The sequence below is a fragment of the Dromaius novaehollandiae genome, chromosome 3 (genome assembly GCF_036370855.1).
Source record: "Dromaius novaehollandiae isolate bDroNov1 chromosome 3, bDroNov1.hap1, whole genome shotgun sequence".
Classification (NCBI taxonomy): Eukaryota; Metazoa; Chordata; class Aves; order Casuariiformes; family Dromaiidae; genus Dromaius; species Dromaius novaehollandiae.
Genome location: NC_088100.1, coordinates 129,225,686 through 129,251,174, shown reverse-complemented (window position 1 = coordinate 129,251,174; position 25,489 = coordinate 129,225,686). Strand labels below are relative to the sequence as shown.

The 25,489-nt window shown below is 41.1% G+C and overlaps 1 protein-coding gene across 11 annotated transcripts in view; it reads right to left on the bottom strand.

Moving 5' to 3' along the window:
- EHBP1 (EH domain binding protein 1) overlaps nucleotides 1-25,489 on the bottom strand; it is a 217,383-nt gene that overhangs the window by 105,024 nt on the left and 86,870 nt on the right. For all 11 annotated transcript variants that reach the window (XM_064510114.1, XM_064510116.1, XM_064510115.1 and 8 more), the window contains exons 8-10: nucleotides 20,721-20,843; nucleotides 11,114-11,366; nucleotides 5,060-5,246 (exon numbers count right to left, since the gene is read on the bottom strand). In XM_064510114.1, coding sequence (XP_064366184.1) covers nucleotides 5,060-5,246; nucleotides 11,114-11,366; nucleotides 20,721-20,843 — 563 coding nt within the window. The remainder of the gene's footprint in view (nucleotides 1-5,059; nucleotides 5,247-11,113; nucleotides 11,367-20,720; nucleotides 20,844-25,489) is intronic.

Sequence of the window (25,489 nt, the reverse complement as noted above, 5' to 3'; positions counted from 1 at the left end):
CCTCCCTCATTCTAACAGAGGCAGTAAAACTCTTGATTTTGCAGAAACACATGGCTTCGGCTTCTCTACTACAGACACAGCTGCTGACTCCTGGAGTGATACCTGGCTCTCGTTTCCAATAAACTCAACATAACTCAGGAATGATAAGAGACACTGACCAAATTTTCCAGTTGAATGGTATGCATATTTTTTGAATCTACTAAAGAAAGGATGCAGGCAGACATGCATGCTACGCACTGCTCTGACAAAAGGGAACCACTGACATGAGTACACCTTTTGAACTCCAAAATTGTTCAACTTCTCCCCAAAAGTCAAGCGCGAGCAGAAGAAATTTAAAGTCTCTGTCACCTTGTAGTCCAACCATGTTGAGAACAGTAGGACATGTATGATGGTAACAAGCCCAACAACACTGCAGTTTGGCATGGCAGCACTATAGCAGATTGATGACTGTAGAGCTTCACTACAGCTTCACAGTTTGTTTTTCAGACTTCTCTAAATATAGACAGTATGTCATAGTCTTCAAGGCCATTTAAGATGATTAACTGTGTGATAATTATAGGCTTTCAAAATTTTGAATTTTTAGGCTTTCTCTGATGACTCAGATTGGTTTACAGAAAACATGGAGGGAAGAAAGGAAAAATTAAGGTATTCCTTTAGGAAATACACGTATATAATAATATTTGGAAGCAAAACTTCCTCCCAACCCAGATATGGCAAATGCTGAGCTAATACTATTGGCCAAGAGCTGGCTAGACCTTTTTGGAGAGCTTGACACTGTCTCATCCACGACAGATAACTGCTCCTTTCTCACCAAGAAGGATTATATGGGGATCACTGGGCCGTCAGAAGGGCCTCTTCAGTGGGAAGTCATTCAGGAGGCCTAGAAAGAGTTTGCTACTCCAGTTAACTGATTGCTCAGGGAAGCAGTGCAAGGTAGACACTTGAAATGGGTAAGATGAGCAGTGCATAGAGAGAGGTACGGTGGAAACGGCCAGGAGAAGCCAGTCAGTGCACGATCTTACAGCAGCTGGAGAAGCAGAGGTGTCCCCTGCACAGAATTAATATGAACAGGGCAAGACCCTAAACTTAAGCTAGTCCTCATGATCTCAGCCAACCTAAGTAGGCTAAACCCCTCAAGTTTGGGGCAGGCAGAAACAGCTTCGTTGGTACTCTTTTCTCACATCTGAATTTTGTTATGGAAAGGTAAGGAGGCACCGAGCAAGGCAATGTCTTTGGAGAGGAAAGAGGCTAAAGGCAAGCCCTGGAGGAACGGAAGATACTGTGACAGCTATCACTATCATTGGTATCATTATTCTAGACCTGTATCTCAGAGAGAATGGGACTCTGGTCTGTCCTGGCTGCTCGCAGGGACTGCTAGACACCCTGCAACTTCAGGCACATGTGCTCTATGTGCTTGAGAACAAGCATTTCAAGGAAAAAAATAAAGGTTAAATACTGTCCATATTCGACATCACTACTCATCTTTCTGTCCAACAATCACCTATAATTGCCTGGACAGTAAGTTTTCATGTTAGTCTGCAAAAAACATCCAGTCTTTGCTTCAAATTCTACTTCCACCATTTTCATGGCTACTGAAGTTAATGTCCATTCATTGGTCTCATATTCTGTCCTCACTGATTGTTGAGTTCTTGGAAGTTAACATCAGCTGCTGACTCTACCTGGAGAACCCTCTTTATCCTGGAGATACTAGGCATGATGCTAAATACCACCGGATAAGAACGTATTTTCTGGAATGTCCTGCCTAGTTTTATATGAAATTTTTACACAGAATTATACTGCATTTCTGAACAAAAGAACTAGGGGGATCCTGATTTGCAGTGGTGTCTACAGGTGTAATTAATTGTGGATATGATTCCAGGGAAATCTAGCACTCATATTCAGTTTTTAGATCATAAAACTCCCTTAGAAAAATAGCTCTTGCAATCCATGCAGATGCATTAGCTTAAGCCTGTTCTCAAATGTGACATGTTCAAGACTGCTGACTGCTAAAAATTCATTGTTTTATTCTTCTCTTTCATTACCACAAAAATTGCTGTTATATATTAAGAAAACATACCAAAAAAAAAAAAAAAAAAAAAAAAAAAAAGACATGTGCGGTAAGTCAGACATCCCTCGGGCTAGAAACACCTTCTATCACTACTTGGGTAATGGTAAAGTGCTGGATTCGGGCTACGATGTTTCAACAGCAAACACAACTGGATTTCTGTGAAAATATTCTTACATCCTGGGTGCCAATGCTAGAAGGCTCATCGCAGCTGAATACTGAACAAAGCAGCTTTGGTGTCCAGCCATACCTGCTGGATTTGTTTTTTGGCTGTATACTTAGGGAAGTATCATCCTTCCTCGCCCTACTTTTAAATCTGTATTTATGTAGCTACGAACGACACTATTGTTTTCAAAATCTAACCGTTATTTTGTAGGATAACACAATTTCAAGTATTTGAAACCTATATCTTGAGCCGGAATCTGTCATGTGCCAAATAATCTTTTCAAGAGCTATTTCCACCTTCTAATCTTTCAGATCTACAAATGTTAATAAATGGCATTGACAGCATTTTTATTTTCTGCGTACAGGGAACGTGACAAACAACATCAGCACAGTAAGGAAAAACGATCTCCGAATATCTCAGAAATCTGCAGCAGCATTTTTGGAGCCCTTTTCCTTCAACTCTTGGGAAGCTCTGAAGTTCTGATAATAATGCTCTGTCCATGCAGTCCAAGGACCAGCATTTCTGCCCTGCAACCAGTTGCTACGATGACAACCAGGACAGGGTCTGGAACGTGCCAGGACACTTGGGTTCTGCCCATAGTTCTCTCAAAGGTTTTCTGTGCCCAGCAAACCTGGACAGATCACTTAGTAAGTTCAGTTACTTAACCTCCATTTACCTAAGTTTACCCTCATGGGACTATTGCCCCCACATAAGGGCGTGTGCTAAGTTAATGTTTGCACAGTGCCCGCGTACCCTTTGACGGGAGGTTTTTCAGAGTTGCTAAACCCTGTCACTGTTATTGAGTAACAAACAAACGAGCTGTGCCAACAGCCCAAGCCCCATCTCAGCACTATTTTGTATTACAGTGTGAGGAAATCGTTTAATTTTCCTTTCTTCTAAAAGGCAGTAGTTTTCTGAACTTCAGGAATCATTCCAAGTAAAGTGCTTTTGAACTAAAGTTATTAGATCAGCTTAGGACAAAACAGTTCAAACACAAGAGAGACCACGCTTTCAGAATGGTAAGCGATCGTACAATATTTTAATACACCCTGTCAGCAAAACCTTCCACTCTAGCTGTAATATAATAAACCAGGAGGTGGAACCTTCCTTAATGGTCTCACATCCTCCAAAAGCCTGTAAAAGACTGAGGTTCTGGGGCAGCAAGGTGGGCTGCGAGTCGGCACGCACCAAAGATTAGGAAACTACCACCCTGCCTAACAGCAGGACCTACTTGCCCATGTTCCCAACAACACACTCTTCTCAGCAAGCTGGATCCTGCACTTTTTCTTGATCAGTTCCAGCTTCCAGACAACCTCGAACTTAGTCTGGGGTAGCCCAAACCAGCAGCAACCTAACCCAGCAGCAATATGGTATTTCAGCACCGCAAAGGCATGAAATAAAGCAGCGAGATGCACTTCCTCGGATGCAGACCTGTAAAATAAACTCTCAAACAACGAGTGAAGAGGGCACGACCTCCATCAAATGAGCAGTAAGATCTCCTCCAAAGTTCTTATACAGATGCCTTTTCTCTGCCTGGTAATACCAGAATTTTTTTTTACTTTGGCCACTTTGCTTTGACCTGAGAGCCAGACTCCTCCAGAAATCAAGTAATAGGCAGAACTCTTCAAACAGAAACCCTGGCAAATGGGATCCAATCCCATCTCAGTGCATTATAAAACTGCTATACTGTAATATTTCTCTAGTTGTGGTTTTGCATATTAAGAATAAATAACCTGTGAACTGAGCTCGTGAACTTCTCAGTGTTGTTTTATTTCGCTATGAGGAGACACAGATCAGATTTCTGGTCTCAGAGTCTTCGCCCTGAGTGCTAGGATGTCACTAAGGTCCTTGTCCCCTCCACCTCTGACATGTCAGCAATCTATCTCGCCGATTAAGCAACAAAATGATAGGTGTGACAAGTAGTTTCATTCAATTCTTAAATTAACGTATGGCAGCTCCAATACAAGGCAAAACAGATGATAATATGCATAAGCTGGGAGAGAGGTGCTGGAAAGGAAGCTCTCTGTCCTCAGCTTCCTACCCTTAAAAATGAGCAGTAAGCACATATCAGATTTGTTTTTGAAAAGGTCCCATTAACACACACTATTAAATGCTTGATTTGTGTAAAAATGCACAAGGAGTGCTAACTGCTGAAATGCTGACATTGCAATTCATACTGACAGAAGTCACCTGTTGCATCCTGAAATACCTGCTCTGCACATTGCCCTCGTCAACAAAAGTTAATCCCTATTTTCAGTTTGAGAAATAAATGTATGTATGTGCATATATACGTACGCTTAGTCTGGACATTCCTAAAAAACTGCTAATCTGATTTAAAGTAGGCTGTGACTTTTTTAAAAGTACTGCCACATAACTATGGAACAGGACAAATATAAATCCTAATACAAATAAACGGTATCAAGTACTAAGCTCTTAAAACCCAGGTTTGCAACAGAAACGTGGAGACAGGTTCTTCAACGGGGGCAAGGCTTAGTGTCAGTACAATAGATCAAGACAAAGTATTGTTCAACATGATATTCTTCCTTCTCAACAGTATATCCAGCTGTCCTGTAACATTTGTTACTAGAAGACACTTTTCTTTGAAACTGCAGTTGCTGATACTGTTGTCATTAAATCCTGAAAGAAAAAATACAAACTCCTACTGCTGCTCTCTCCCTGTGAACCAGTAAGTGAATAGAGATGAGCCAACACCTTATTAAAGTATAAGCAAAGCTTTTAAGAAGGCCTGCAGAAATAAGTAGTATGTCTACAATACACATAATGGTAGCTCTAATAATAAAGACAAAATTTTGGTATGAAAAACCTACCTTGGGAGAAGAAGAAAGCTCCTTCGACGCCGGAATAGCTGACATGTTCTCACTCATTCCTGTCTCTGTCTTTGGCAAGAGGTTTGGTGGTTCAGGAGCCTTTCTTTTCATCTTCTTCTCTGGTTCTTGCAGCGGAGCAACTTTAATTAAAGCAGGGCTTGATTTTGGTTCATAAAATGGATTTGATCTAATTAAAAGAAGGGAAATATATTTCTTTGCTATCAAAGAACTCAGACTTGAAACTCAAAACAAAAATAGTGTTGTTTAGAGGAGCTGATGACGAAGATGCATTTATTACCCCATATAAGAAAACATTTTCCTTTTACATGTTTTGAAATGTTACTTTTTCTTATGTTTGATGAGTGAGCTACCATAGTTAAAACCACATTAGGGCAGAATTCTTACAAATTTTATTTAAAAAATTGTAAGATGTTATAAATGATTAAAATGCTATTGTTATCAATTACATAAAGCTAACTCTTATATACCTGGCTACCTCAGCAAGAGCAATCTGATTTACAGATGTGCTCGGGATCAAGGGATTTGAGTGAAGTTGCTGACTGCGGCATAAACAAGCGCTGAGATTGGGCCACTTTTGCTTGCACACTTAAACGCGGCCTTAGAAGCCTCACTCCAGGCCGGAAAATTTTGGCCTCAGTAGGTCTGCAATTCACATCAAGTACATTTTAATCTCTGCAGCAAATAATCATTTCAAAACACCGTTTGGGTAAGACAACAGCGTTAAGAAAACAGCAACCTTTCCACAGGTACCAGTGGCTGTAATCTGTCCTATTTCAAAGCGCTTTTTATTACTTTACAGCTTTTAAGAAACATAGTGAACATGTGCTAAAATGGATGCACTCCCAAGACTTGTCGTTCTTAACTCCGGCAGTCACATTCCAACTCTACATTTGCTCCACCCTAAACGAATACTTTCTTAACTTTTCAAAATTTTATCTATTAGCTTGATATCACCAGCTGATACTCGCTGTATAATTGCTGTGTAATTGCATAACGGCTTCTCCTGTGCACTTAAATAGAAAGATTATATCCAGCTAAGGATACTTACAGGAACCTTCTTTGTGCCAAAATGATTTATGAACTTCATCTTTCATGTTTTCCAACCTGTCCTGAAAGTGGACTGTTATTTACATAACTATCTGATAGGTTAATTCACCCCTTTCTGTTCCACGCTCTCCCTGCAAGATACATTTATCATATACCTGATGAACTAGCTTTACACAACAGAGTCACTGCAACTCCCAAACACCTGTCTGCACGCAGCTATGTAACGTGTAACTAATGAGAAGAAATGCGGTCAGTCCCTTGAATTGAGGTCTAGATGGAAAAAATAACACGTCCAACACAGGGCAAGAGCCTACCTGGCTCTAGCCATTCACGAATTTCCTCTCAGGATAAGAGGCAACCTAGTACACGCTGCTTTTAAACCACTAAGACAGGAAAGCTTGGGCCCAAATGAGAATACTAGCTATTCCTCCAGGTCCCTTTCACACAACACTGTTTCAGCTTCGTATATTTTAAGTATTAAAATATTTTTTTCGGTCTCACGGACAGATTTTCGAATTTATTTTAATGCAGTTTGCCCCTGTCCGCTATTCACTGAGCAGAGGCAAGCAATTAATATGTCGGGCTGCAGAAAATCAGCACGCTGCCGAAAGGCAAAGCCTGCTGAACCACCCAAGAGAAAGCCTGGCATAAAACCTCCAGACTTTCCTGAGAAAGAGATCTAAATCCAGCTACTGAAGTGAAGTGAGAAAGAGATTCATAGCAACAAGAGTGAAAAAGATTCAAAGAGCCGTATTTTAAATACTTCTGCTCTAAAAGTCTCTCTGCTGCAGGGGTAACCCTAAAAATTGGAGCGTACTACATTTATCAGAAGAAAGGGCTATGAAGGGACAGGTTACCGGCTTTCTTCCTAAAGAAGATTTTGCTGTCGAGCTAGGCTAAGCCTTCACATTTTGATCATAGCGTGGGCAGAATATGCACGTGGTTTTTCACCTGCCCCTTTTCACCTCTTTTAATTGGTCTTACAAACGTCTCGGAAACCTGAATATTGAAAAAAGATTTCTGAAAAATTCAGTCTGACACAGACAAAAGCTCCCCACTGGTTCTCAGACTACAAATCCAGGTTTTGAAGTCACTGGTGTCAGGTACATGTAGCAAAATTTGGTCTACGGACTTCCAGACAGCCACGTGCAGCAGAAAACACAGGAAAAGTCTGCTGGAAAAAAGTCTTAGCTGAAAAATGCTAACGCACTCTTCTCTGAACTTAGCTCACGTGCTTTTTGCTTCAGTGATGGTATTCAATTGGTATTCAATACCAGACTGTCCACTACAAAATTAAAAAAACCAAAACCCCAAAACCACACACACACACAAGAACCTGACTGACTACGCAGAGGCAACTCGAGAGTCTTTCCAACTACAAGATGTTATCCTAACCCATGCAATGCCTAATGAGATAAGACGCTGCAGAGCCAAGTAATATCTGAAAGCAAGTTTTATTCTGACCAAATTAAAAACGCTTTGGATCTGCATACTGGTTAACTGAAAAAAACCATCATTTTATTGAGGAGGAAAAACAGAGCTGTCCGTGCGCCAGAGTTAAAAGAACAGGCTATTACCAAACGGAAATGCTAAGGCTGAAAGCTTTATACTTAAAGCAGCTGTGTACTGTGCTATTTGCAAGTAATTAAACTCAAATTAGCACAGCAACCTGTTCTTTATTCATCATTACCTAACATTTTGATTTAACATTAACAGTCACCTAACATTTTGATTTTAATGTATAAATTTAAAAAAAAAGAAAAGGCAAAAGCAGAATTTTACTCTAACATTTCAATGCCCAAACTAATAAAAGGAAAATGTGTTCCTTATCTCTCACCAGATATGAGAATTTAGCCAGAGGAAATATGTTCTGAGACAGTAGTTTTACAGCAGAATATACGTAATGGAGCATCTAAGTCCATCTCCACCATGCAATGCCTTATTACGCCTATGCTTGCAATTATGTTCTGCTTATGCATGTTGTGAAATCTTATCTTCACAACCACTACTGAAACGTGTTTTGATTAAGCCAATTACCTAAGGTAAATCCTTCACAGAGGCACAGTGAGGATAAGTATCTCTTCCAAGATTACAAAGAGTTTGTAACAAAACTGGAACCAGAGTTCAGATCTCGGGGCACTCTGTGCAAGTTCGGAGGGCAGAAGGAGAACTAGCCCCTTGCCAAAGAGAAACAAGCACAGTCCCGGCTTTAAGTGACGTGTCCATACTCCCAGGACACAGCCTCACGTTCCACCCAAAGCGGGAGAGGAGAATGCCGAGCGGTGCATTAAGCAAACTCCAACAAAACCTTTAAGTTGCAGGGATAAAATATATTGTATTTCCTGAGAGATGGTAAATGTCCTCCGGGAGCCTTCTATTCCTCAGGCCTCCCATCTATCAGGTTCCAGCCACTCCTGGGGAAAGCCCTGGCCCAGCAGCAGTCAAAAATGATGAAAAACCCAAACCAAAACACGAGAACGAAAATCAAAAGAGAAGATGTTAGGAGAGAGGTTGAATAGAATATGGAAGTTTTTTAGTGCCGTGATATGACTCAGTTGTTCAACCTTGTCTTGAATGCACTGCTCAGGCCAAGTCAACACATCTTAAAATAGATATATAGTAGAAGAAATAAGAGGGTCCAGAGACGGGCGATGAAAATGATTACAGACATGAAGAGACTGCTGCATGAAGAGAGATTGAAAAAGTTAGCGCCATTTAATTCAGACAAGCAACAAGTAATGGTGAATATGCTAGAGATACATAAAACGACAAATGGTTTATGGTAGTTAAATCAGACACTACTAATTGTTGTTTTCGTAAGCCAACAGAAGGGACTGTGTAACAAATTTGAAAGGTAACTTACAATCGATAAAAGGAAACACATTTCATATAACAACTTGTTTGCTTATGGAACTCTCTGCCACAAATTGACACTAAAGCCTAGGCTTTAATGGGATTTGGAAAAAGATTAGCCACTTACGTAGATAATAAAAGCATCAATATTCACATTAGCTAAGAAACAAAACGCATCTGGACATAAACCCTCATGATTTACGGCACACACACACTACTAACTGGCACGGGCATTGAAAATCTTCCCTTTTGTGCTCATCATACCATACATACCCTTAGGAGAAACTTCCTACTGAAGAGTTTGAAATTACTGCCATAAGGCAAGGAATAACAGGGCTTGCCGGAGTAATTTAGTCTGGTACTCTTAAACTGGAGCTGCATGGTTACATTTTCTCTTCCAGGATAGTATAGAGATTCAAAGGTTATCCTTGCCACATTTCTACCCAATGTATTTAACAAATTGTCTCCATGTCTTTCTCAATGACACGGCACTCCTGTAACCTGTGAGGACAGTGGGGGGGGGGAGGGGGGGAAGTATCTATTTAGGGGTCAGAGTGTAAAAACACGGATGCAGAAAACTATTTTACAGTGCTCTTTGACACCTTATCCTTCCATCTTTCCACGGGACGATGCTATCATAAATGAAATCATAGACTGGCTTTATGTTTAAGTAGAGTCCATCTACAGGGAGTTTAATTTTTACCCTTGTAAAAAGAATAAAACGAGTAGGATCATGAAAATCAAAAGGAGGCCGTTGTAACAAAGAGCTAGTGGAATCTACAGTCCCATGTACAGGAAAAGCCAGGCCGCCCTTTAGGACACTGCTGCAAGCTCTTTAGGCACAGATTTGTTTGTGTGGAAATGAGAACATAAATATAAAATAGACAATTCTTCACTTGCCCATCCATGCAGCTTTTGCTGCTTCTGCTCTTCTCCACAGTCTTTGCTGCTCTCTATACACATATCTTTGGAGGTGTAAAGTATACATGCAATTTCTCCCTGCAGATCGCGCCGATCCGTGAACGATCAGGGATGCCTGTTGTGGCCATCAACAGTGCAATGGCACTGCGGTCTGAAGATACAGCAGCCAGTGCTGTTTGTTCAGACAGTCCCCTGATCAACGGAGCTGGCACAGAAATCATTCCCTAATGCCCATTTTTTCACAGAACAAAGAACAACATCAACAAATCCATGGCCACAGAACTTGAAAAGGAAAAAACCCCACAGGGTCCTTTTCTATTAGAGTGCATGGGAATTCTTCAATTTCCTAGAACACAGCCACAAGCAGAGCAAACATGAAGATGATGATATGACACCTGTATTAATATTAAATATTAAAGCAATGCAAATGTCATGCCATGATAAATCTCATTAAGTACTTTAAAACTAAAAGTTAATTACAGTTGTTGTCTGTAAAATTGCTGATGTGTAATAGCCATAAACTGTCTCAGGAGTGGTGTGGTTGCTGACTAACAACCACAAACAAGCAGTAAGTATACACCTTCAAACCTCCCAAGCTGCACAGCTATTGCAAAAAGCTCTCACTCCTTGTTGGGCTCCTTTACTATAATACAAGGCAGTCAGTGCAGGTTTATAAAAGTTTAACGTATGCTTAGAATAAAAGAAACAACTTAAGAAAGTATATACTGTGTTATCTTTCCCATATAGCGATGCAGTTTTATGAGGCTTCCAAAAATGTGCTAAGCAGACTGCGCAAAACTCTTCCTTTATACATACTGCACCCATCTAAAAAGACCTTCCATTCTCATTAACAGAATTTATTATTCTATGTGGTAAGAAATAATGACAAAAAGACAGGAAGGACCAAGCTCTCTTGCATCTTCCTTTTTAGCTCATTTGCAACTGCAGGACACGAAGTGTCAAAAAGGTACACAGACTTGTTTCCTCTCAAGTAATTTGTATCAAGGAAGCAAAGAAAAGTTTCCTAACTGATCACGTTCAACTGTACAGCATGACTTGGGCGTATAGGATTTCCTGTTGCTGAGCTGAAGATCAGTCTGTTCCGAGGAGGTGATTAAGGATCACCATGGTAGAACCCAATGCACCTCACGATTAAGCCAGGGATGCCTCTAAAGCCTGCAAGATTGCTGAAAGATCAAGAATCATACTTACTCATCTAGCTCTTCCTCTTCAGCTTTGGAGGTATCAGCATAGAGGTATTTGCTCATATCCACTGGTCTGATATTTTTCCTTTTTGCAGGTTGTGGAGGAGAATCTCTTATAGTTACAAATGTTTCGGGCTCAGGATCTGGCTCATCAAATGGGTTCAAGTACTCTGGGGCATCGTCATCTTTAAAGGGATTGTAATTGTCAGCATAGAAACTTTCTTCTGGCTTTGAAGATGAAGCTATTTCAGCATCCGGTTCTACCAAGTAACAAAAAAGTCAGTAAACAGATTTAACATAGAAAAAGTCTGAAACCATTTTATCAGATCTTTATGTTTAAAGGGCTTATGAAAAGGTTTCCTTCATAATTCCCAATACATAAAGTCCTGGCCTCAAATGAATTTTCATGCTTTATTTATTTACAGCATTACCTTGTTTATTCAAAAATAGGCCTTTCAAAAGGAGGTCATTTCATCTAGGGTGTATCGAATAGGTTTAATTTTCTCACTTACTAAAGCTCTTTCAACCACATTAGTTATCAGTCCTCTTATTTGTCATATCAATGGTATCACAACAAATTTTAAAACATTTTTCCAACCTATTAGCCAATTTGTGTCCTAACAAAATGTCCTTAATTATTTATTTGAGCTTTTAATAAAGAAAAAAGATATCCTATATTTTATAATAAAATGACTTTTACTGGATATTAAAAAATGGTGATAGCAAGTAAGCGCTCTTTTCATTTCTTAAAACGACTGAACTAAAATCAGTTATTAGGTGTGATCAGTAATTACATTTCAAAACACATATTTTCGCCATTAACTGCTCTTGGTAACAATACAGAGTTTCCCACTAAAAATGAATTTCAATTAACCCTAAAGAGACAGATAATCAAACTACTCTTCTATTATTTGAGCTGCACAGCAAAAAGTTATTAGCAACCTGGAGCTCCATGCAGTTCTGTAGAGTAACAGGCGCTACAGAAAGATCATTACACAAAAGCAAACGGTTCCTGGACAGCGAACAATACAAATCCCCATAGCACAATATAACATTTCTCACAATGACCTTAGGAAGACTAATCTTACACTTCCTACAGCAGCAAATGACCAGAAGCACCGTTCAATATTTCATCTGATGTGCTTTCAAAATCTATGCAAATAAGAACTTTAATTAGTGTTATTAAAAGTTAATTTTCAATCACCACTCCCACATCCTTTTTAAGGAAAAGTGATCTTTTCTTTCAGATTTATGGTTACTAGACTGAACAAGGCATGCCTTTCAGCTCTAAAGAAAGAACATTAAATGTTATTTGCAGCAAGACACTACAAAAAGGAAAAGATGGAGTCCAAGCGTGTCTGTCACTAAACAAATATTTGGGACGAGAAAACGTCTAGTCAAACAACCCAGAAACGGAAGGAGCAGGGAAAGAAACAGCACTATTGTCGCTTGATCCGGGATGGATGGGGTGCTTAGTTGCTAACCCAGGTGAACCTACAGACAACGTAGATATTCTCAACCAGTAAACTTTCAGTTCACCCTGCCTCCAGGGTATCAGCATAGCCGTCAGCATAGCCAAGGTGACGGAAAACCCAACCACAGGTAGTGTGAGCTACTATAATCTACGGTTTGCACAGGAGCCCCTCGTGGTGGAGCAGGAAGGTGGTGCACAGCTACAAGGAGCAGCTTTCCCAGCCCTGTGTCGCGGACTAGTCTCCAGTCCGGACTAGTCTCCCAGGGCAAGTTCTCAGAGAAAGCAAGACCTTCGTCCTTCAGCAAACAAGCGAGAGCTACCAGGGACCAGAAAGATTTCATTTGAGGCAGGACTGTGGAGTTGTAGGTCGTTTCTTCCGTTTCTTCTCCACGTTTGAACTGCAAAGACTGTCAACATATTCGCTTTTGTACTATTTCTAAGGGTCTCCTTCTGAACTGATGGATCATTTCTCTACGGTAAGAAAGTCAGAAACAAAAAGGGATTGACTGGAAGAAAGGAATAAAATAATCAAAGTCTTCCTTAAACACAGTGTGGACACTTGGGAGGTAAAGCACTCCTCTGGGATTGAGGGTGAGCTCAACAGGGTGAAACAATACAAAATTGTTCTTTGCCAAAGAAAACTACAGGTTCTAACTGGCAGACACATTTATGGCTATGCACAGTGCTTGTATCTGTGGGATTTCCCTACAGTGATTATTCAGAAAATTACATTAAAAGTTCCTTTAATTCCAGGTGAGGTTTGCACTTTCTTATTCGTTCAGCAACTTGACGCAACTTAGTATTAAAGAGGCAACACATACAGTACTCAAACCTCTCTCTTATGTATACCATAAGTTGTTACACTAAACTTCAGCTTCAGAATGCAGTTAACACTGTTTGAAGTCAAAAAGGAGAGTGAAATAAGTGTAAACGAGGCACTGCACTGAAATGGGATGAAAGGAAGGTAGAGAGAGATCACAAAAAAAGCTATTACTACGCTTAATGTTCAGTCTTTACATTGTCAAAACATACTACAGAAAGAACTAATTTAAATCCTTGTGATTAACATAGCAAAAAGGGTTGCGGTAATGGTCTGAGCTAAACCTAAAAAAGAAGTTGCATGTAAACTGATTAAGCCTTGCCCCAACACCGTAATGAAGCACTTGGGCTGTGTCTTAGCAGATGGGCACATAAACAAACTACTGCAGGATAAATCAGGGTGTGTATTTACAGCATGTCAGCTGCAGCACGCGTGCTTGCTTCTACCCCGTAGTAAATATGATGTGCTTTTCCCTTAATAAAAGGGGAATACGCTACTGGACATTTATCCCGGGAGCAAGGGTATACATGCAGCTACACTACTGCACAGCAGGCAATGCACGCTTAGCTCACACTCTCATTTATACCGTGGTGGTTTGTTCACATGCCTGCACCCTGATAAGAAAGATGTTGTTAAATAATCAAAAACCTGCTTGTATTTAAAGACTGAGAAAGCCACCATAAAATAATATCGAAGGTCTACAGTTAAACTGACAAGAGAGAAGAAATCAGTCAAGGCCAAAACTCTTAAAAACAGAAATACAACTGAATCAAAGAAGAATCCCTTGGCAGTGTTATGGAAGAAACACACCAGAGCAGAGCCCAACATTTTAAATGGAATTTTTTATTTATTTTAAGCTAAAACAGAAGAAGAGGTCCTATACTGGAAACCTATATTGGTTTACTTGCATCGCAGTAGTCTCTAACGCAGGGGGTCACAACAAGCAGAAGCTTCACCTTGCTTGCCCTGACACGTCCTCAGTGCAGATAGCTAGAGCTGAGCTAACTCTCTAGACTCCTTTAGGGTCAAAGGGGAGAAAAAGGCACTTCTAGGAGCAGCTCGTTTGACCTCTGGTAGAGAGCTACGTTCAGCTAAAACGTGTGTCCTGTTTCTCTCTACCTAGTATAAAGAGCTTCTAGACAATTAGCTTAGAGGTATATGTTTATATTGCAAAAGTCTAAAATCAGGTGAGACAAATCCCACCCTTGCTGTCTAGGAACACCTGATTTGAAGCCTACTACAGTCGTGCTACTCACTTGTTGCCCACATATTTAATGATTTGGTGAATGAGGTCAAGCAGGAATGCTTTTGAGGTTGGCCCTCAAAAGAGAGCTGCGCGTAGGAAGCAGAGGTAACCTAAGGGCTCGCAGAAAGATGGCTGATGAATTGTTCAAATTGCGTTAGTTACGGACAACACATTATAACAAAAACCTCTTCCTATTTTAAAATTAGCTCCATTTTAAAAATAGTTTGTTAAGACGGCACAGAACTATCAATATCTGCTTCTGCAACTGAATACAAAAAGATGGATCACTGCACCTACAAATGAATCCATTGATAAACACACATTATCATATCTAACCAAAACTTGCTGATATTTCACAAAGAGTATTCCAAGAAATATCTGAATGAGTAACTAATCTGTGTTTCAGGCTTAAAAGGGAGGATTTATGACTACTAAGAATGTCAGTAATATTTCTGAAATTAGAAACATTCAAGGATGTCTCTTAAAACTACACCATAAGCTTTTATTTTTAATCTGCCTGTCAGTGTCTCCGGTAAACAAAGAGTTAAATATTTGTTTAAATCTGATAAATTTTAAGGGCCAATGCAAATGGTTTTTGCAATTCTTTCTATTTCAACACTATGGATCAAATGCCGTAATCCTAACTAGGACAAAACTCTTCCTCTCACTCATTGGCTCAACAGCAGCTAGTCTTGGCCTTACCCACAGAGCACTGCAGGCCAGCGCTAAGGGGCCTTGAGCATATTATTAGAGGTTTCATTTAACTTTACACATAAACTAAAATTAAAGGAAGTTCTAAAAACATCATTTTCAAGCCACTTTGACAGTTTTACAGACAGGTCCAGGATTTTGCAGCCAGTGGCAAGGACCCCTTAACTGTGCTCCTCGTCCTCTCCTCCTGCTGTCATGGTGGCCATCCAGGATGCCAAGCTGTTTTTCCTCTGCTTCCTTCGAGGACCCCGCAAAAGAGAGGGTGCCTACCCTCCACACGGGTGATCCCCAAAACCAGGCGAAGGGGCAAAGCCTGTACTCGCTCTCCTGTGCCCAACCAGGACATCTCCCATGGGGTCCCTGACGCCCGTCAGGATTAGCTTTTATGTCAAGTGTTGGTCATCACTTTGTAAGCCTCTCTGAAACAAATTAAATTGCGACGAAGGTGACTCAACAACACTGCTTTTAAAGCTGCAGCCACTTTTAGCTTCTCTGTAGCAAAGATGCTCATATTTGCAGGTATGAAGTTGGGTATTGCATTTGGGGGCCTGGGCATCCAATAGCTTAAAAAGGGCTGAATTCCTTGGTTGGTCTCACACTGAGGACTCAACACTGCTTCCCTGGCTTCCCCCAGATCATTATTCACAACCGAAAGCACAGGAATCCAGTCTCTACCTGAACTACAGTTTTTTTAATTAGAGCTCTTTAAACAGATAAAACAAATGACGTTAGCTACTGATCTGCAGTTTGGCACTGCATGGGTCAAACACATGATAATTTTGTATGGTTAAGTAATAAAGCCACAGGGGTAGGAGTGACAAGAGAAGAGGCAGAAGTATTACTACAGCAGAAGCACCATCTGCTCTTGTGCCAAATTCTGGAAACCTGACTTGCTCCAGCTCCACAGAGAAAGGCAGCTTGTGCCAGTCATCACTCTGACTGGCACTGCCTATCTGCACGATCACCCTGCTAGTGCCCAGAGGATCTCCAAAAATCACCCTGCCCTTCAACCCACTTGCCTTTTGTAACATAAACACATTGTGACATACTCCTTAAAAACAAACTAAAACCCCACCAAAACAGTACACGCACAACTTTCCCCCTGGCAAGGGATGAAAGAACAAGCCACATGTGACAGATATTTAGTTATGCCATTTACTGCCCCACTGACAGACGCACAGACACGAAGGTGATGTGAGCAGTGTAACAAGCAGCTCAGAATAAAAATGTTATTTCCCACAACTTCCAGAAAGCATAATGACTGGCATCATTATGAACCAGTGACAATTTTCTTTTACTTTTATTAACACTCCCACCAGCTACGCACTACATTTCCATAAGAAATATAAAGAGAAGTGACTAATCTTTTCTCCTTTATATGGGTTCTTATGCTGCAACTATCCAAGAAGGCTTCTGGTTTTAGATCTGTCAATTTGGGACTGTATAGTAGCACTGCTTTCACATGCTACGGTGAGCTCAGAAGTCTATGCACAAGAGAAGAACACATTGGTAAAATAAACGCTGTATTAAATGAAAGAAGGAGGCAGTGACAGAAAATAATTACCCCCTGTCTCACATGCGTTGCAGAAAACTTGTAATGGTCATATGTGACTTCAAATTAGCATTGCCTATCTAATTAAAAAATATCTGGGGCATATCTGGAGCACTGACAGTGTTTTGTGGTTTTCTATTTGTGTTTGTTATATAAACTGAGTTCCATATGTAAAATATTTTGCACAAAAATTAACTGATTTTAGTGTACTGTTGTAATGGGATCAAAAGATAATCAAAAAGGCAGTCTTCGTATAGTCAGCTACACATCGCCTACTATAAAAGCTGTACAGGTACATTGTTTGACCAGATTATTTTTGATTTTGCAGATTATTAGATTTCTGATGTCTAGCTGACCTACTAGATACAGAGAAAATAAGCCTCAGTTTGGTTAAGAGGCAGACTGAAAGGTTTCTTTTCCATAGCTGAAGATGGTCTGAGATCTTCATATCTCACTCCACTGTGCATAATAAATCATACTGAGGACTTCCAAACCCCAGCAGCCTCCGGAGACGGCTTGCTCACCAGCCTTCGCCATGCACCGCACCCACAGCGTGCACATGGGTGGTGGGAGCCCTCACGCCTGCACTCGCCCCTCCAGATTTCCAGGGTTAAGGGATTATGGGATTAGAAAGGTAGACGGAAAGTAGCTGGGTTGTGAACAGGTAAAAGAAGCATCTGTCTAGGAAAAAAGCCAACAAACATCTACCGGCAAGAAACCCTCCTTTCTCTCGGAGTGACTGGTGCATTGTGCCTTGTAGCCTCTGATGGCAAAGTAGGTGGGAAAGGAGACTCCAGGTGGCCGCTCTGCACGTCTTGGGGAAGTTCAGTTACAAATGCTACGGAGATCCTCCAAACTCTGACAGAAGGTCTTAAGTTTTTGCCTTGTCCTGATAAAAAAGTAAGGCAAACACCCTGCATGCATAAAAGATTAACCTCTTCTTTTAAGTAGTTCACAAAACAAGTGAAACAGGCAACGTGACTCTTACAGCCTAAAGGAGAAAGTCTGCCTTAAACTCTTGAACCTCTATCATGCTCCCAAGCTCATGGGATAGGCACCAAAAAGTTCACATTCACTGAAGGATGCAAAAGCAAACAAGTGGGCACGGACTCAAAGAGCTTCCTAAAAAGGGACGTCAGCAATAAATAAAAGTTCCACTGAGAACTGGGATCTTAGAGTAGAAGAAAAGGAAATGTCCTGAGTCACGAGGGAATATACCTGTGGCCAAAGGGGAAACAGGGCAGCCTTCTGCGGTAGGGCTGCAGAGCAAGAACAGCTGCAACATCCTTCAGCTTCAAAATGCAGACGAAAACATGGGGAAATCTCCCAGGAACAGTAAGGTCCTGGTGCACCCCGTGTAGAGAGATTGGTCCAATTAGCCATAGGCCCACCTAGGAGATGCCTGCTCTTGCCGAAAACATCCCTGAGCAGGGGACCAGAACTGTCTTGATCTAATTCCTCTTGGCACTGTTTTTTTTCCTCAATGTCCTGTGAAGGAAGAGGACTGGAGGGAAGGCACACAACAAGAAGGCCATGCAAGGGAGGATGAACACAACCAATGCTGAATTTAGGGAAGAGAGAGCTCTGGAGTGAAAGAGCCAGCACTTCTCACAGGTATCTGAGGTGACTAGAGCAATCCCTGGGGAGCCACTAATCATAAAGTAAAAGCTTTAAAAACGCCACACTGGATGTCCCACACTTGGTCTGAGAGCCTGAAATGCCTCAGATCTTCCACTGCTCAGGGCTTCGAGGAAGACACACTGTTATCCCAAGAATCTGACAGAGGCTCCATCCCTCCCAAACAAAAAAAAAAATCTTCTGACACAGCAGGAAGAGTCTCGTGACACCCTGTTTACGAAAATCACTGTAATGTTGTTGCATGTTGACAACTGCACAATGGCAGCAATGTGTGGGAAGAATATTGGGTACTCACACCCAACAGCTCAGAGTCACGGGCCTTCATTGGGGACCCGAAAGTCTAAGCCTTGAGACTGCCCAAGTATGCAGAACAGCCCCAGAGGACTGGAGAAGTGTCCAAGACTGTGATGGTAGATGGCAGTAAAGGGTGGAAGCCACCATCCAGGGACCAGAACTGACTGCGAAACTGTGACCCATACACCTGTGGGGAGTCTTTTGGGAACGTAAGCAGGCTGAAGCTTGACATGAAGCATGAACTTCCTTCGGCACTAATAAACAACCACTTTACAACTCCCTATGCCTGAGATGAGAGGGAATCTACGGTCCCTGTATTTTGTGGTGGGAAGGGCTGCTGCTTTCTACCAGAGCAGGTTCTCTCTGAAAAAGAAGGAAAAGCTGTGTCTGGAAGACAGCAGTTTAGGCAGAAGGAGACTTGGACAGCTCTCTCCAGGGAGATGGGAGCTGTTCTTTCTGCAAGGGAGGCAAATGAAGTATGGGGTGAGCCTTCTAGAGCAAGTGTTGCACAGAAGACTGAGTGGGTGAATAGGTGTTTTATTTCCCTGATAACTCTGCTTCCTTCTCTGATCCAAAGAGAATTTATAGCTGAGGAACAGACAGGAAAGGAAGCCAAAGATCTGAACACCAAAACATAAACCCTATATACTGGTATGTACAAAGCTGAAACAACTCACTTCTGCAGCTCTCGAAACACCTGACAATCTTTATAAGGGGGAGCAGGGCCTGAGACAGAAGATTTCTAGAGCTTCAGTGGCCAAATACAAAGATAGTGTAATATCCCTGTTTGAGCAATACAGGCTATGAGACTACACAAGAGCCAAAGTGTTCCAGCATTTAGATCACCACATTGACCTCTGTTGACTCAGCAGACAGAAAAGCCAGCTTGTCCAGAGAAAGAGAGTAACCTGAAGTAGAAACTACAGATCAGAAATGAATCCTCATGAGACCTGGCATTAGAAATGCCATGGCTGTACTCTAGGCTGTTCCTGCCTAGCATGGTTCTTTCCTACTGCCTTTACAGAACGATTCCTGGGGTTTGGTCAAAGGTGGCAGACACTCCTTGGTATTTTCTGCCAGGAGAAAAGTCCTAGAGCTTTGAACAGGAAAGGCTGAGTACAGCTCCCTAACTAGAGGATTAATTATGGACAGGCTCTCTGATCAGCTGTAAAATCAGAAAATGATGTTTCTTTTTTCCATGGCAACCAATGGAAGTTTGCATATCTGGACACAGAATTGAGGAGTGCGTAGATCCCTCCCCTGGCTGCCTTATGGCTGAAGTCCCATCAGATGGAACACTTAGATGGGTTGAATTTCTCACCCAAACAGGACAAGAACAGGCATGGCCATCTGAAAAGGGGATTAAGACCTACCACGTGGTGCAAAGCTTGATGACAGAAGGCTTAAGTGAGGAAGTAAAGTGAAAGTGAAAAAGAAAGAATAAAAGAGATACTATTAAATAATAATAATGGAGATTAGTGCTAACCTAAACCAAGAATAGCTGTGATGCAGTGAAAACTGCCGTGAAGGAAGGAAGTTGTGACCTAAACTAGTGCTCACATGGAAGAGGGGCTTGATGGTTTGTTTTGCCCATTTACACCACTTGTGCAGTATATCAGCTATGTAATATTAACACATCTGATCGGTACAGAAGTCTCTAGCTCAACTGGTGACAAGCAGCCTCTAGAACACATAAGGATGTGACCCAAAGAATAAATTCATTTTCCAGCGGCAACTGTGATCACTGATACTGCTACCTCAGTACTACATGCAATAATTTTTGTTAATCAAAAAAACATTTTTGTAACTCTGCAAAAAATGTTTATGCTTCGTTAAGCACGTGAAATTAATAATTAATTATGTAAAACAAATCCATTACCTTCTACATCGGGGTCTCCAAATGGATTTAATTCTGCTGCGTCAGGATCATCAAAAGGATTCGTACTGGAGTTGGCCAGGTCTTGCTCCTCTTCATCCAGAAAACTAAGTTTATTGATAAGTTCTAGAAACAAGTTGGAATATTGTTTCAGTATAGATACAAACTGTTCATCTAACATATTTCAAACTTAAAAAATGCATACCCATAGCCCCTCAAAACACTGCAGCAGGGTGTGACACCAACTGTACAACTAAACTAATGCATTTAGCAGCACACCAGCATTTGCAAACAGGAGAAAAAAAAAGTGGAATGAATGAAACTTCTATTTGCTGATCAGATGTTATGTCATAAAAATGACTACCAAGAAAGCCTTCTAGACCTACCTTTCTTAAATATTGTAGAGCATCTAAAAAGCTACATACAACAATTTATTTTCAATTGTTCATCTACATGTTAACTATCAATAGGAATTTTTAATTTTTCAATGTAACATGCACGTAAAATCAAAGAAGGGACATTTTGTCAAGTTAGAGAGGTCAAGTATTACTGACTGCACAACTAATATTTTAGGATTGGTGCTTTTTATTTTTTGTATTTTTTCTTTCTTTCTCATCCATTATCAGATGACAATGCAGCTGTAGAGGAGCTAGTCCCTTTCTCTATCATGTTGTTACCTGTTGGATGCACTACAAATTACTGAGAGTCACGCTGGGTGGAAGCACAGAGATAAAGCTGACAGCTGAATACAAGCAGGAGTCAAAAGGTAACAGGTCACAGTAAATACAGACAATCAGAAACAGAAAGAAAGGAGGAAAGCTCATAGACCTTCAGAGGAACTGGCTGATTTAGCTGAAGGCATATTTGCTTGCTTTACGCAGTCATCTTGATCTTCATCTAAGCTGCTCAGAGCATTCAACTGGTTTACAATTTCTGTAAATAGAAGCCAGTCAAGACAAACGTAAAGTAAGGGCATTTAATGAAACAGAAGCAGGAAGAATGCTGTTACTAGAAAAAGAGAGAGAGGGAAAGAGAAGACACTTATTGTTAATTAAAAGATTACATTTAGAAAGAGTCCTTGCTACACTGTGTATAATTACACTAAAGCATCTGTGTAGAATTCTTCAGTGATAATTTGACAATAAACCCAGTTAATGTACATAAAACAAAACCTTGCTGGCTTCCTGGTGTCAGCAGCAGTAATCAGTTTTATGAAGGTAAGCGTACGCACCAGTTCAAAACTTAGATATACTGGATATAATTTAATTAAAAGAGTTTTCTGACTCATGGAGAAAACCTGAATTTTAAATCTTTGTTAATCAAAACAAAGTAGCCCCAGAACAACTTACACCCCTCCCAAACCCTTAAGGCTACAGAAAACTAATACATACACACATATACATTTTATATATATACACACACATGTCTATTACTTAACATTTAGGATCAGTCTCCCTTCAAATCTGACCTATGACAAGCTGAATGTGTACAATGGCTCTAAATGACACGGTCACTAATGTACCATGAGCATGCATAAGGAAAACATACTGGCTCAGTTTGCTACTGTAATTTTAAGGCAGTAACACCTCTGTTTGCCACGATCCTATTTCACCTTCTATCCATAGTGGTGAGTTACAAATTGCCATGAACTAAGAATTTCTAAAATACATTAATCCTAATGTTTAATTCTAATTATGATGGCAGTACCTCCATAACTCTGGAAGAAAAGAAAAAAAAGAAAGAAAGAAAGATGAGCTAGGTCTCAGTCACCTCTGCCCCAAGGGGAGAAATTCCTCTCTGATCCCCCTTGAAGCAGTCCTACCCACAGCAGCTGACAAATCCAGTTTCTTTGGTAATGGGACCGAGCCTGGGGCAGTCCGAGAGACCTCAGGCAGCGGGGTCTGCGAACAAGGGACCGAGCTTCCCATCCTTGCAGCTGACAGCCCAGGAGGAGAAACCCTCAGCAAGAGAGAGGCTCCTTCCAGCCGCATACCCGTGCCCTCCTGCCAGGCTTTTTCATCTCGTGGCTTTTTCCAAAGAAATAAGTGGATGATGTCTTCTGGTGTCACTAGTGGAGTTAAAGCTATTTAGATGCCTTTACTGTACAATTTCATGCCAGTCATGCTTGGATTTCCTTTAATGTCTTGCGTACACAGTAGATCACATTTGCAATGTTTTGAGCTAGTGGCTGTTTTGTACTTGACCTTTTCTCATATAGATTTTGTTTGGGAAAGCAAACGTTTGTCACCGAATCTCAGACAGCAATCTTAATGCTATGAACTAATTACGAGGAGCAAGGTATCAGACTGAGAGCTGACTAGTGTCGTGACTGTACCAAGCCGTGCTGGTGTCCACTGCTGCCCTGAACGTCTTTGCAGACAGCGTGCAGAAGCTGAAGCCAAAGACCAAGTCCAGAACTTCAAAGTAGTCCAGGCTTGTAGGGAAAATCACCTTCCCCAAATTTGAACTGTTGTGCAAATTTGCCAGATCTGCCAATCTGCACGTTTCCAAGTCAAATGATGGTACCTGATGGCACAAGCCATAGCAGAATTCCTCTTCACCCCTTCCTTTAAGCATTCTTCATCTTAAAGCAGAATCTACTCAGCTGTGATTAAATTTATAGCTATCTACAGAAAGTTAATTTCACTGTTCTCACTTCCTTATTTTTAGCTCCAACAAACAAGACCCTTGTCTTAAAAAGCAACACCAGCCTCCTGCCAAAAACTCTCAGCTTACTCAGTGTAAAATCATATATAAACCTTAGAGATCTGAACAATATAATACTGTCTTTTGAGAGGTTTTAAGACTCAAAATACACAATGGCAAATACCTTGCTGTACTCAAATAAAACAGAGCTGACCTTATAAAACAGTAGTACAAACAAATTACTAGTTAAAACAGGGTGAGATGCTGACAAGATTTACAATTTATTATTCCAGCATGTGAAAAAAAAACCCAATTACAATTCAGTCTTTATTGTCAGAAAATAACAAATTAAACTCAGAGCTTTAAAAAGAGGGATTCTTTGATGTGGTCTGAATCACTCGGTCCCATCTGCCAACCTAAACACCCATACGCACTACAATGTTTCTCATTTCAATACTAAATGGTTTATGTCATATTTTGGAGTGTGGAAATAGCAGGCTGGAGATTTATGCCCTATATTATCTTTTATATATCTCATTATCTACAAACATATTAGCCTGTTCGACAAGTATGTCGCATAAATCACTGTTGGGGTTTTTTTTTTCCCCCCTTCTTCTCTTTCTCTCTTTTTGAAGCAGCTTAGTGTACTGAAGAAAAAAAAAAAAAGAGTAAGGGTATCAGAAGTTTTTGCACAAGGGGTATGTTTTCTCAAACGGCAAAAAAGAGTTAAACCTGCTGCTCGCCAAATACACTGGCATCCAGACTCCTGCAATCGGCAGCACACGGGCGCACGGCTGAGTCCATGTGCCGCCCCCGCGGAGTCACCGTGCTCCTGCGCACGGGGCGGCAGGCACACTGCTAACTCCAGCACCAGCCCCTAGGTACCAATTAAAACATTAAGGGAAACGCAGCACGCATTACTATCCTGTTTGTGAATTACGAGCCAAATTTCTTCAGGGATGTTGGAATGCCTCGTCTTCAACTGCAGACTAAGTACAGAACAATTCTGGGAGGTTTGAACTCATCTTTTTTAATGACACAGAAGCCAACAATTTGAAACATCGTCTATAATGACTACAAACATACTATTTTCATCCTCACACAGAACAAAATAGTTAGATGGAGATACAGCTTTTATATGTGAAAAATGTAAACAACAAATACTGGGGAGGAAGGGCAAAGAGTCAGAGATGAAGGCAGAAAGATTTTTTTAAATGAAATGGTGTTTTGAATAGAAAACCTCTTTCAGTCTCATCTTAAGGTCAGTTTTATGGCAACAGCTCCCATGTTGACCACTCCGATATCCATAGCACTTTTGAAGTAGGTGAGTATTGCTTCACTGATTTCACCTAGCTGAAGAAACAGAGGCACAGATCCTTACCCCGAGTTATGCAACACATCGGGGAAAAGCGCGGAGGGCAAAAGCGGGGTTTCCTAACTCACCTGCACCACCTAGAGCCCTTCTCTGCAGGTCTCTCCTGTTCCCCACTGGCGGATATATTTATTCATCTATCAAACTGTAACACTTTAGGCCCAATTAAAAAAAAAAACTAATTTTTGCACACTGCAAAAGGAACAGTGTCTGCGATAAATGTTTGCAGCCCCTTCTGTAGCCCCTGCTCCAGAAGGGCGATGGCTCAGTCGTCAGGGCACCCAACAGAGGCAGCTCCTGGGACAAGACCTTGAGTCCAAAGATGATAATCCTTACCGCTTTACCACTTGTACTTTACTTTTTTAGAGCTCACTTACAAACACGAACCGAGTAATCCTCCCATCGTTCCTGTGAAGTAGTTACAGGCAGTCTCCCCATTTTGCAGCTGGGAAAGCAGGCGCACAGAGGGAAGTGGCTTGCCCCAGGGCACTGAGTCAGTGAAAGCATTCCAGCCTGCCCGGCCGCCACCACCCTCGCCAGGCAGCAGATGAGAAAATGTTGGGAGCAGCAAGCTTTCAAAAGGGGTTATGTAACTTCCTCAATTAACTTAATGGGGGCCTGTGAGCACAATTATTTTTAAAGAAATTTTTAAAAAATATTTCACCACATCAGTTTTGTTCCCTTTCCCCCAGCTATATTTCTTCCTATTTTTTTCTGCCTCTTTCTGTCAGAGACGGTATTCGCCCTTCTCCTT